The sequence below is a fragment of the Phyllobates terribilis genome, unplaced genomic scaffold, assembly GCF_046119375.1.
Source record: "Phyllobates terribilis strain yellow unplaced genomic scaffold, ASM4611937v1 Scaffold_5__5_contigs__length_657084704, whole genome shotgun sequence".
NCBI lineage: Eukaryota > Metazoa > Chordata > Amphibia > Anura > Dendrobatidae > Phyllobates > Phyllobates terribilis.
The window spans coordinates 26,344,160-26,357,298 of NW_027362765.1; the positions used below are offsets into that span (position 1 = coordinate 26,344,160).

At 45.3% G+C, this 13,139-nt stretch overlaps 1 protein-coding gene across 1 annotated transcript; it reads left to right on the plus strand.

The window, feature by feature from the left end:
- The first annotated feature begins 3,308 nt into the window (after positions 1 to 3,308).
- On the plus strand, positions 3,309 to 5,144 carry LOC141271398 (general transcription factor II-I repeat domain-containing protein 2-like). The gene has a single exon (XM_073681487.1). It carries the CDS (start codon positions 3,309 to 3,311, stop codon positions 5,142 to 5,144), a length of 1,836 nt encoding a protein of 611 aa, XP_073537588.1.
- The last annotated feature ends 7,995 nt before the right edge of the window (positions 5,145 to 13,139 follow it).

Genomic DNA, 13,139 nt, shown 5'->3' on the forward strand with positions numbered 1-13,139 from the left:
TCAGTCTAGGGCACCGGAGATGGGGGCTGGATCAGTTCACATGATCTCTCCCTCCAGGAGGTGGTGGACTCTCGACCTGCCCTGCTTCTCTGGCTGGTCTGCTGCCGCTTATACGACTGTCACTGCTGCGCGCCTGATGATGGAGCTGCTGTTGCTGAGGCTCTTTTGGCTGCTGCTGCTCAGGTGACTTCTGTTTTTGCTCCATGATGGAGATGTGCAGGCATTTTTTTTTCCTACTGCCGCACTGTCCCCATGGTTTCTGGTGCGCTCAGGCCTCAGAGCACACTGGACCTCCTGACACACACCCTCTGCATGTGCAGTCCCGGGCGGCTCTGTATTCTGGCGCGCTATGTCATCAGGGCACGCCGGAACTTCCTGCACGGACGCAGCCAGGAAGTCCCACTTACCGGCATGCTTAGCCACGGGCACATAATGCATCGCACTCCTGCGAGTGCACAATCCCGGAAGCAGGTCCCGGCGCACTCCATCAGAGGCCTCCCGCCCAGCACCTGCGCAGGCCCGGAACGAAATCCAGCGCGCTTGGCACTGCCACAGGCAGACCCCAGTGCACGCAGACCAGGGATGCTTGTTGGCTAGGGACATGCTGGAGAGGACCCCACCTGCATGCCTACTGTACCGCCGACCTCCTTGTCAGACAGCACATCTCAGACCGGAGGCATCCTAAGTCCTGGACACCCCCAGCCTGGTAAGTCCATGAAGTGCCGCACTTCAGAGGTTCCCATCAAAGACTGGAAACCAAACTGATTTGGAGGAGAGGTACCGCCTTTTTATTCAATAGGTTTTCTGTCCTTGGTGTGCAGTTACTCTCTCAGGTGGTGCTCTTCTCATGGGAGAAGGGGAAAATTACAATGAAATGTCCCCAATCGCCCTTTCCCTTCTCCTTATCATAAAAGCTGAGGTTAAGATTATCTCTACAGAGACCCCTGCACAGAAATATTAGGGCTACAGCAACATCACATATTTTATACAGAAGAATAGCGCTCTCTCTATAGTTCTCCATACAAGGACAACCAAAGATCTCAAATTTGGACTCCTCAGACCAAAGAACAAATTTCCACTGGTCCAATGTCCATTCCTTGTGTTCTTTAGCCCAAACAAGTCTCTTCTGCTTGTTGCCTGTCCTTAGCAGTGGTTTTCGAGCAGCTATATTACCATGAAGGCCTGCTGCACAAAGTCTCCTCTTAACAGTTGTTGTAGAGATGTGTCTGCTGCTAGAACTCTGTGTGGCATTGACCTGGTCTCTAATCTGAGCTGCTGTTAACCTGCGATTTCTCAGGCTGGTGACTCGGATAAACTTATCCTCAGAAGGTGACTCTTGGTCTTCCTTTTCTCAGGGAGGTCCTCATGTGAGCCAGTTTCTTTGTAGCGCTTGATGGTTTTTGCAACTGCACTTGGGGACACTTTCAAAGTTTTCCCAATTTTTCGCACTGACTGACCTTCATTTCTTAAAGTAATGATGGCCACTCTTTTTTCTTTACTTAGCTGCTTTTTTCTTGCCATAATACAAATTCTTACAGTCTATTCGGTAGGACTATCAGCTGCACAACACAACTGATGGTCCCAACCCCATTTATAAGGCAAGAAATCCCACTTATTAAACCTGACAGGGCACACCTGTGAAGTGAAAACCATTTCCGGTGACTACCTCTTGAAGCTCATCAAGAGAATGACCTGAACCCAATCGAGATGGTTTGGGGTGAGCTGGACCGCAGAGTGAAGGCAAAAGGGCCAACAAGTGCTAAGCATCTCTGGGAACTCCTTCAAGATTGTTGGAAGACCATTTCCGGTGACTACCTCTTGAAGCTCATCAAGAGAATGCCAAGAGTGTGCAAAGCAGTCATCAAAGCAAAAGGTGGCTACTTTGAAGAACCTAGAATATAAGACATATTTTCAGTTGTTTCACACTTTTTTGTTAACTATATAATTTCACGTGTTAATTCATAGTTTTGATGCCTTCAGTGTGAATGTACAATTTTCATGGTCATGAAAATACAGAAAAATCTTTAAATGAGAAGGTGTGTCCAAACTTTTGGTCTGTACTGTATATTGGCCAATCTATGCGCTAAGTGCTTTCCTTTACTGTAGTTTTTCATATTAATATTACAGGAAAAAAAATTGAAATATTTAATGTGCACATTTTGTAGCACTTTCCTATATTTCTATTGCAGTAATGCAGTTTCAATGTTTTAGAGCAGGGGTCTCAAACTCGCGGCCCGCGGGCCAACTGCGGCCCGCGGGACAATATTTTGCGGCCCCCCGCCTGGAAAAGCACTTAGCCACCTTAGTCCCCTTCCCTCCGGTACTTGAAGAAGATGAAGTCGCCGCTCTGAACGCACTTGGTGCAGGTCAGCCTCCGGCGGTGTTACACAGCGGGCAGCGCTCCACCGCCAAGTACAGTACCTCGGCGTCACACCAGGGGGAGTAAGTGGCGGTGGAGCGCTGCCCGCTGTGTAACACCGCCGGAGGCTGACCTGCACCAAGTGCGTTCAGAGCGGCGACTTCATCTTCTTCGATGGGAGGGACACGGAGAGGCAAGTACCGGGGGGGGGGGGGTAGGAGCTTGGGACCCCTCGGTGCACAGGGCGCGTTCATAGAGAAGACACGTCTCCCAGCTCGGGGCTTCCCTTGCGCTGGGAGACGCCATGACAGCAGCTTCTTCTTTTGTTTTCAATCTAGTGCAGGCTTGGAAGAAAAAAAAAGTGGGGCGTGGAGAGCGTGACTGACAGGCTCTCCAGCCTGTCAGTCACGCTCTCCACGCCCCACTTTTTTTCTTCTTCTTCCCAGTCAGGCGACAGGACGTTCTGCCATTGGAGGCCCTGCATGGGAGGAGGAGACGCAGGGGTTTCTCAATGGGCGTCTCCTTCTCCCTGGCTGTGTTGTGATCCAATCACATCAAAGAGTGTCACAGACAAGGAGTTTTTTTCTTCCTGGCTGTGACTCTCACTGTGATTGGATTGAGGCACATGGAGAAGGAGACGCCCATTGAGAAACCCCGGCGTCTCTTCCTCCTTGATGCTCAGTATTAGCATACAGGGCAAGAAATATACAGGGGGGCACAGCAGAGTGGAGGAGTGCTATTTTTATAAACCAGACCAGGTGCGTGCCCACCCTAAAGGTATTTGGCTACTCCTGTGAGTAAAAATCAGGTCCTCTTTAATGTTGCCGAAGGTCATGCTAGGCAGCTAGGGGGACTGGGAAACTCTATTTCCGCTCATCCAGAGCACCTTGTGCTGAAGTGGGTATCTCAAGGCACCATAGGCCTAAGTTTTTGCTACGCAGCCCCAAATATGTCTTGCTCAAAGCCTGCAGTGAAGAGAAAGGTTGATGATGAGCACAGACAATTTCAGGAAAAGTGGGAAAAGCAATATTTCTTTATTGAGCACAAGGGCATCCCAACTTGTCTTATTTGCACAGAGAAAGTTGCAGTGCCCAAAGAATACAATTTGAAGCGTCATTACACAACTAGACATGCTGAGGAGTATGCAAAGTACCAGGAAGATGAGAGAGCCAACCAGGTTGCTAAACTTAAGACATGTCTGCTGAGGCAACAAGATTTCTTTAAGAAAGCAACCAAAGAGAATGATGCAGCAGTCGAAGCCAGCTACGTAGTTAGTATGATGATTGCTAAAGCAGGAAAGTCATTTAAAGAAGGGGAATTTATAAAAAAGTGCATGTTACAGGCTGCAAGTATTATCTCTCCAGAAAAGAAAGGTCAGTTTAGCAACGTCAGCCTTTCTTCCAACACCGTGGCAGAGCGCATTTCTGACCTTTCAAGTGACATTTATGATCAACTGTGTGAGAAAATAAAATGTTTCAGTGTATACTCAGTCGCTCTTGATGAGACCACAGACATCACCGACACTGCCCAGCTTGCAATCTATGTCCGGGGTGTTGATGACAATTTTGAAGTCACGGAGGAGTTGCTCTCACTAGTTCCAATGCATGGCCAGACCACCGCCCAAGAGATATTTCACCAGCTGTGTGATGCTTTTCAGAATGCTGGTTTGCCTTGGAGGAAGTTTGTCGGAATAACAACTGATGGAGCGCCATCAATGATCGGGAGGAAAAAAGGACTGGTGGCACTTGTTAATAAAAAAAAGGAAGAGGAAGGTTTAGAGGAGGTCATTGCTCTGCACTGCATTATCCATCAGCAGGCCCTTTGCAGCAAATGCCTGAAGTTTGACAACGTGATGTCTTTCGTTGTGAAATGCATCAACCAAATCAGATCCAGGGGCTTAAAACACAGAATGTTTCGTGCTTTTTTAGAGGAAATAGAGTCAGAATATGGGGATGTGCTCTACTTTACCGAGGTGCGTTGGCTCAGCAGGGGAAACGTATTGAAGAGATTTTTTGAGTTGAGAGCGGAAGTGAAAGCTTTTATGGAGAAAGATGGGGCTTCTGTTCCTTTGCTAAGTGATCCAAAATGGCTCATGGACTTAGCTTTTTTGGTTGATATCGCACATGAGCTTAATGTACTGAATAAGAGGTTACAAGGCCAGGGGCAACTTGTCAGTGCTGCCTATGACAGCGTGAGAGCGTTCTCTACAAAACTTATATTGTGGAAAGACCAGCTTTCTCAAACAAACCTTTGCCATTTCCCAGCATGCAAGTCACTCATTGATTCAGGCACACTATTCAGTCATGAGGAGTATGTGGATGTCATTTTGAGGCTACAGGAGGAATTTGATCATAGATTTGCAGACTTCAAGAGACACAGAGCCACATTTCAAATTTTTGCAGACCCCTTCTCCTTTGATGTGCAAGATGCCCCTCCAGTGTTTCAAATAGAGCTCATTGACCTGCAGTGTAACTCTGAACTCAAAGCCAAGTTTAGGGATGTGAGTGGAAAAGCAGACAAACTTGGGCAATTTTTAAGAGAATTGCCCCCCAGCTTCCCTGAGCTTTCCCGAATGTTCAAGCAGACCATGTGTCTATTTGGGAGCACATACTTGTGCGAAAAGCTCTTCTCTACCTTGAACTTCAATAAGTCAAAGTACAGGTCTAGAATTACTGATGCTCATCTTCAAGCTGTGCTGAGGGTCTCAACTGCTTCCTCACTTACGCCAAATGTGGCTCGGCTATGCAAGAGTAAGCGCTGTCAGATCTCTAGCAGCAAGAAGTAGGCAGATAAAGCCATGTTCAAACAGTTTATGTCCATTCATGTTCTAAAAGTTAAATGTTAAAGAACTGTTAATAAAGACATTTGAATCTGAATAATGATATTTTGTAAGCGCATTTTTTGTGGAAAACTTGATGCGGCCCAGCCTTACCCAGAATCTACCTCCAGCGGCCCCCATGTAAATTGAGTTTGAGACCCCTGTTTTAGAGCAATCAATCTTAGCAATTTAGGAGGCAACTTTGACCTTTTTTTATAATACAAAAAGCCCAACAGTGGCTTACATACAGGAGAAATATAAAAGTCCAATCAGGTTATTAAAATAGTTGTAGTAGTGCTGTATTGGTAACCCCTTTTTTTAAAAAAAAAGAAAGGGAACCTGTTTGGTTTACACAATTGCATACCATGTATGCCAGTAGAAATACCTTTGTTGTTGAATCTTAAGTCACTAGTGTTCAGCCTGATCAAACACAGGCTGAGCCCACATGTTAATAATGGCAAACACAGATAAGGATCAAAAACAAATAGTGCATAGCTCAATCCAATCCTACCAACACAGGCTGAGCCCATATGTTAATGAATGGCACAGCCTATAGCTCTACTGCATTTCACTATTAAAACACATAACTACAGCCACATTAAGCCCATCTGCCAAACCTAGAATCATAGAATCATAGAATCATAGAATGGTAGAGTTGGAGGGGACCTCCTGGGTCATCTGGTCCAACCCCCTGCTCAAAGCAGGATTCACTAGATCATCTCAGACAGATGTCTGTCCAGCCTCTGTTTGAAGACGTCCATTGAAGGGGAACTCACCACCTCTCGTGGCAGCCTGTTCCACTCATTGATCACCCTTACTGTCAAAAAGTTTTTTCTAATATCTAATCTGTGTCTCCTCCCATTTAGTTTCATCCCATTGCTTCTAGTCTTTCCTTGTGCAAATGAGAATAAAGATGATCCTTCTACAATGTGACAGCCCTTGACATATTTGTAGACAGCTATTAAGTCTCCTCTCAGTCTTCTTTTTTGCAAGCTAAACATTCCCAAATCCTGTAACCGTTCCTCATAGGACATGGTTTGCATAGAATTAAGAATAAACTGATACCCCATGTTTGCATATTTATTGGAAAGCAAACAGTTCAATATCATAATTTAAACTACTGGGAACCAGAGTATTTTAATTAAAAATCCACTTGGATTCAGTATGAGACATTAGCATTAAATGATTCCCCTCCAATTATTATTATTTATTGTTATAGCGCCATTTATTCCATGGCGCTTTACTTGCGAAAAAGGGGTATACATAGCAGAAACAATTAAAATAATCTGGAACAAAACATGACGGCGACTGGTACAGGAGGAGCGAGGACCCTGCCCGCGAGGGCTCACAGTCTACGAGGGATGGGTGAGGATACAGTAGGTGGGGGGAGAGCTGGTCGTGCAGCAGTATGGTGGAGCGAGGGTTACTGCAGGTTGTAGGCTTGTAGGCTTTTCGGAAGAGGTGGGAGTTCCTAGGAACATGTTCCAACCCCAAAAAGACAGCATTTTTAGAGGATTGTGTTTAATTAAAAAATGGCGAGATGGGGTTGTCACTTGAACCCCCGTTTGATCTTATAGATATGCTCCCTAATACGTTCTGAAAGGGCACGCTTGGTTCGGCCCACGTACATCTTCACACACGGTCAAATAATTACATAAATGAACCCTCTCGTTTGACATGACATATATTCTTTATGGTTTTATTATTTCCTGAATTCATAATTTCTTTGCAAGGTTTTTTCTTACTTAGGTTATTCCTACAACCATAACAATAGCATACCTAAAAAAAACTCTAGATGTTTATAAAAAGTTATTTTTCCCTATAAGACTGGTCATTTTTTAATGTTTATTTTTTACATGGCCAGTGTTACAGGGAAAAATGATCAGTGTTTTGCTGCATTACTAAAGGTACCGTCACACTTAACGACGCTACAGCGATCCCGACAACGATACGACCTGGCAGGGATCGTTGCTGCGTCGCTATGTGGTCGCTGGTGAGATGTCAAACAGTCAGATCTTCCCAACGACGCAGCAACGATACGGCGACCCGTAGCGACATGTATAACGATGCAACGCAAATACACGCCTATGTGTCTCAGTTCTGAGTCGCCAATGAGGTCGTTTGTAAGGTGTCAAACACACCGATGCATGCTACCCAGCGGCACCTCAGGCCATTTCGACACGACCAGCGATCTCACAGCAGGGGCCTGGTAGCTGCTACGTGTCAAACGTAGCGAGATCGCTGCTGAGGTCGCTGTTGCGTCACAAAACTTGTGACTCAGCAACGATCTCGCTAGTGATCTTGCTTAGTGTGACGGGGGCTTTACACTAACAGGGGTGTATTTTTCCGCTTGCTGCTGTTAGTATTGTCCCCTGTGGTGTGAGCAAGCCCAAGTGTCACTATATTATGTAGATTGTCCACTATATTATGTAGATTGTCCGCTAAGCACTTTGGACCTTTGTACATTTTTTGACCTTGTGTAGGAATAGAGGGGTCACATATCTCCAGAAGCTTTCCCCTTTAGGCTGTGTGCCCAAGATGCAGATTTAATGCGTTTTAAAATCGCTTGTTAGGCTGTGTGCCCACGTAGCGTTTTTCAAGCGTTTTTGATGCGGAATTTCCGCAGCGGAAACGCTTGTAAAACGCTTGGTAACCCGCACCCCATGGTCCCCAATGTGATTCCGCAAGTTCTATGCACATGCTGCGGATTTTTCCGCAGCGTTTATGCTGCGTTCAAAAATCCGCAGCATGTCATTTAATTTTGCGTTTCCGCAAGCAGAATTGCCTTTGTCCAATGCATAAAAAACGCAAGGCAATTCCGCATGTGGAAAACGCGTGATAAACGCGCGAAAAATGCGCGATAAACGCGTGCGGAATTCCGCATGCGTTTTTCCGGGAGAGGACTTGCAGAAATTTTCTGCTTCATAAATGCAACGTGGGCACATAGCCTTAAGGTGTCTGCCATGTTTCCCAATGATAATCCGCATGTGCTGTGCACATGCTGTGTAAATTTCTGCTGCTTATTATCATTGCGGAAAAATCTGCAGCACAACCAATTTGGGCGCGATTTCGCATCCATTGACTTGCATTGAACCGCATGTATACATGCGGGGATATTATGCAGTTCAATGCGTGGATGGTACCTGGGTTGGGAGAAGAGGAGACTCTCATCAGACCCAGGTACCATCATACCTGCAAGTTAAAAAAAGAATAAGGCTATGAACCCACGATGCAGAAATGCCCAGGATTTTTTCCTGAGCGTTTCTGCATCTCTCTGGCAGAAAAAAACACATGCGGATTGTACATGTGGATTGTACATGCTTTTTCCTGCCAGGGACATGCGGAAATGGAGCGGTACCCACTAACATTTCCGCATGTGGACTGACAAGCGCTTTCCAGGCGATTTTAGCATCACTTGGAAAGTGCTTGTGACAACTAGGTCACACTATATAAATCCATGCAAACAGCATGGATTTATATAGTGTGACCCGAGAGAGTGGTAAAAATATAAAAATAAATATATACTTACCCTCCGATGGCCCCCGGTGTCCCGCTCACTCCGTTCTCCCTTGCCGGCAACAGTGAATTGAAAGACCTGCCGACGTCAGCGTCGCGTGACCCGTCACATGACTCTGACGTCAGCGCAGGTCCTTCAATTCACTGCAAAGTGCCGGGAAGCAAGTAGGAGCGCAGCGCGGGCCGACAGAAGGTAAGTATACATTTATTTTTTATTTTATTATTTTTTTACAGATTTTTTAATGGTACCTGGGTGTGGAGGAGACTCTCCTCTCATCTACACTCGGGTACCATCCGCACATTAGAACGCTTGGATTACGCATCTACATATACAGTGATGCGTAATCCATGCGGTCTAATGCAAGTCAATGGCGGCGAAGACGCAGCACTTCCGCAAAATAATTGGTAGTGCTGCCTTTTTTTCCGCAATGATAATCCGCAGCGGAAATTTCCGCAGCATGTGCACAGCACATGCGGATTATCATTGGGAAACATTGCTGCCCTTCTACCATGCGTGTTTAATGCGTTTTTAATGCGTTTCCGCAGCTGCAAAAACACTGCGGAAACGCATTAAAAACGCATCGTGGGCACACCGCCTTATAAAGGAAAAAATGAAAAAAAAATATTCATACTCACCTCTCCGGAGGCCCCCGGTCTCCTCCCGGCGGCGATCCTCTCTCTTCTGCGGCCCGCGGTGTACTGGCAGGACTTGCGGTGACGTCATTTAGTCAGCTGATGGTCACTGTGTGAGCGAAATACACTCTCTTCTGTGCCTTTCAAACTGTAAATAAGATTTGTTTTACGAGCACTTGGGAAATCAATACAGCACAGCCTTGTATAGTGTACAGTCATGGCCAAAAGTATTGAGAATGAGACAAATAGTAATTTTTCCAAAGTTTACTGCTTCATTTTTTGTAATGGCAATTTGCATATACTCCTGAATGTCAAAGAGTGATCAGCTTAACAGCATTTACTGTACTTGCAAAGTCAATATTTGCCCAGAAAATGAACTTTAACCCCCAAAACACATTTCAACATCATTGCAGTCCTGCCTTAAAAGGAGCAGCTAACATCGTTTTAGTGATTGATCCATTAACACAGGTGTGGGTGTTGATGAGGACAGGGCTGGCGATCAATCAGTCATGATTAAGTAAGAATGACATCACTGGACACTTTAAAAGGAGTCTGGTTCTTGGTATCATTGTTTCTCTTCAGTTAACCATCGTTATCTCTAAAGAAACACGTGCAGCCATCATTGCACTGCACAAAAATGGCCTAACAGGGAAGAGTATCGCAGCTACAAAGATTGCACCTCAGTCAACAATCTATCACATCATCAAGAACTTCAAGGAGAGAGCTTCCATTGTTGTCAAAAAGGCTCCAGGGCGCCCAAGAAAGACCAGCAAGCGCCAGGACCGTATCTTAAAACTGTTTCAGCTGCGGGATCGGACTACCAGCAGTGCTGAGCTTGCTCAGGAATGGCAGCAGGCTGATGTGAGTGCTTCTGCACGCACTGTGAGGCGGAGACTCTTTGAGCAAGGGCTGGTTTCAAGGAGGGCAGCAAAGAAGCCACTTCTCTCCAGAAAAAACATCAGGGACCGACTGATATTCTGCAAAAGGTACAGGGAGTGGACTGCTGAGGACTGGGGCAAAGTCATTTTCTCTGATGAATCCCCTTTTCGATTGTTTGGGACATCTGGAAAACAGCTTATTCGGAGAAGAAGAGGTGAGCGCTACCACCAGTCTTGTCTCATGCCAACTGTAAAGCATCCTGAAACCATTCATGTGTGGGGTTGCTGCTCAGCCAAGGGAATCGGCTCACTCACAGTCTTGCCTAAAAACACAGCCATGAATAAAGAATGGTACCAGAATGTCCTCCAAGAGCAACTTCTCCCAACCGTCCAAGAGCAGTTTGGCGCCCAACAATGCCTTTTCCAGCATGATGGAGCACCTTGCCATAAAGCAAAGGTGATAACTAAATGGCTCATGGAACAAAACATAGAGATTTTGGGTCCATGGCCTGGAAACTCCCCAGATCTTAATCCCATTGAGAACTTGTGGTCAATCATCAAGAGACGGGTGGACAAACAAAAAACAACAAATTCTGGCAAAATGCAAGCATTGATTATGCAAGAATGGACTGCTATCAGTCAGGATTTGGTCCAAAAGTTGATTGAGAGCATGCCAGGGAGAATTACAGAGGTCTTGAAGAAGAAGGGGCAACACTGCAAATATTGACTTGCTGCATTAACTCATTATAACTGTCAATATAACTTATTAGTACTCATAATATGATTGCAATTATATTTCTGTATGTGATATAAACATCAGACAAACACTAATAAAAACCAGAGGCCAGCAGATCATGTGAAAATATAATTTTGGTGTCATTCTCAAAACTTTTGGCCATGACTGTACTCAGGACTTCTGCTGTTTTCTGAACATGTAGGCACTTAAATAGCACCGCAACAAAGGAAAAGTTCCCTACCTACTATAAGCCAATAAGAACTTTTAGGGGGAAAAATAGAAATGTGAATCTACTCCGCCAATCAGTGTTAGGACATGTTCACACTTTTAATATTTTGTCAGTTTTTTACATCAGTATTTGTAAAGCAAAACCAGGATTGAGTGAAAAATGCAGAAGTGGTGACGTGTTTCTATTATACTTACAAATTCTGATGTAAAATACTGACCTAATACTGAAAGTGTGAACATGGGCTTATTTGATCACCATGACACAGAAGTTATCGGATAAAATGGATAACGAGGATACAAAATGGAGTTTGTTCTCTCACAACGGAAACATAAAGGACCTGGTCTTCTCCCGACCCTGCTCAGATAATTTTACTAACTCTCCCTTTGTGCTCTCTGACCACAACCTTCTTCTTTACTCTGTCAAAATTTGGCAACTAACAGTGGACCCCCCTACACACTGCTCATACATAATCTACATGCAGTGATGAATGAGTGTGCTCGGCACTGCTCGATACTCGATTGAGTTTCGGGGTGATCAGGTATGCTCGTTACTTGATCGAGTATCGGGGGTGCTCGAGTGCCATGCTTCAGTCCCCGCCCCGCATTTTTTGCACCTGTTAGCCAATAAACATGCGAGGACTGCTTGCCATACATGGTAATGCCATAGCCATGTCAGCATTATTGTGATTGGCCGGCTGCATCGTGTCTTATAGAAGACCCGGTGACGCGATGCTCAGCACACTCTCCTCTGGAAGCAGTTCAGGGAAAGTTGATCTAAGAGGGAGAGATTAGATTAGAGCAGGCATATAGACAGTGTTTAATTGCTATTGCAGTACTTGTATATCTCTGCTGCAACATTAAAACAAAGGTCCTTTTCAGGGCTATACACACCCTCTACCAAATCAACAGGGTCACCGTGCGGCCCTTCCGCATAATCTTTAGAGGGTCAACAGGCGCCCTCACTTATAATTTTTAGAGCGTCATCGTGTAGAATTTAAAAAAAAAGGCACATGTATTGTAAGTGCCTTTACGCAGGTGATTTTTAGCCTGGTTTTAATAAATAAATAATTTAAAAAAAATGACGTGGGTTTCACCCTATTTGTGATAACCAACCAAGGTAAAGCTGACAGCTATGGGCTTATATTATCAGGCTGGGAAGGTCCCTGGTTATTTGGCCCTTCTCAGCCTAAAAATACAAGCCTGCAGCCATCCCAGAATTGGCGCATCACATTAGATGCTCCAATTCTGGTGCTTTGCCTGGGTCTTCCAGATTGCCCTGGTGCGGAGGGAATTGGAGTAATGGTATTTGTAAATTTAAATAATTAATAAAAAACACCTGCAAAGGCTTCCTACGCATTTAAAAGGTCCCTTAGTCTGTTTCAGTAGGCTCCACAATCATGGGGAAGACTGCTGGCTTGACAGATGTTCAGAAGGCAGTCATTGACATACTCCACAAGATCCCAGAGTTCCAATTTTCATTTGGAAATCAAGGTCCCAGAGTCTGGAGGAAGAGTGGAGAGGCACACAATCCAAGCTGCTTGAGGTCTAGTGTGAAGTTTCCACAATCAGTGATGGTTTGGGGAGCCATGTCATCTGCTGGTGTAGGTCCACTGTGTTTTATCAAGACCAAAGTCAGCGCAGCCATCTACCAGGAAATTTTTTAGAGCACTTCATGCTTCTCTCTACCGACAAGCTTTTTGGAGATGGAAACTTCATTCTCCAGCAGGACTTGGCACCTGTGCACATTGCCAAAATCACCAATACCTGGTTTAAAAACAACAGTATCACTGTGCTTGATTGGCCAGCAAACTCGCCTGACCTTAACCCCATAGAGAATCTATGGGGTATTGTCAAGAGGAAGATGAGAGACACCAAACCCAATAATGCAGACGAGCTGAAGGCTGCTATCAAAGCAACCTGGGCTTCCATAACACTTCACCAGTGCCACAGGCTGATCGCCTCCATGACACG

Coding starts and splice junctions, on each gene's coding strand:
- LOC141271398 (XM_073681487.1), top strand. CDS start 3,309: ATGTCTTGCTCAAAGCCTGCAGTGAAGAGAAAGGTTGATGATGAGCAC.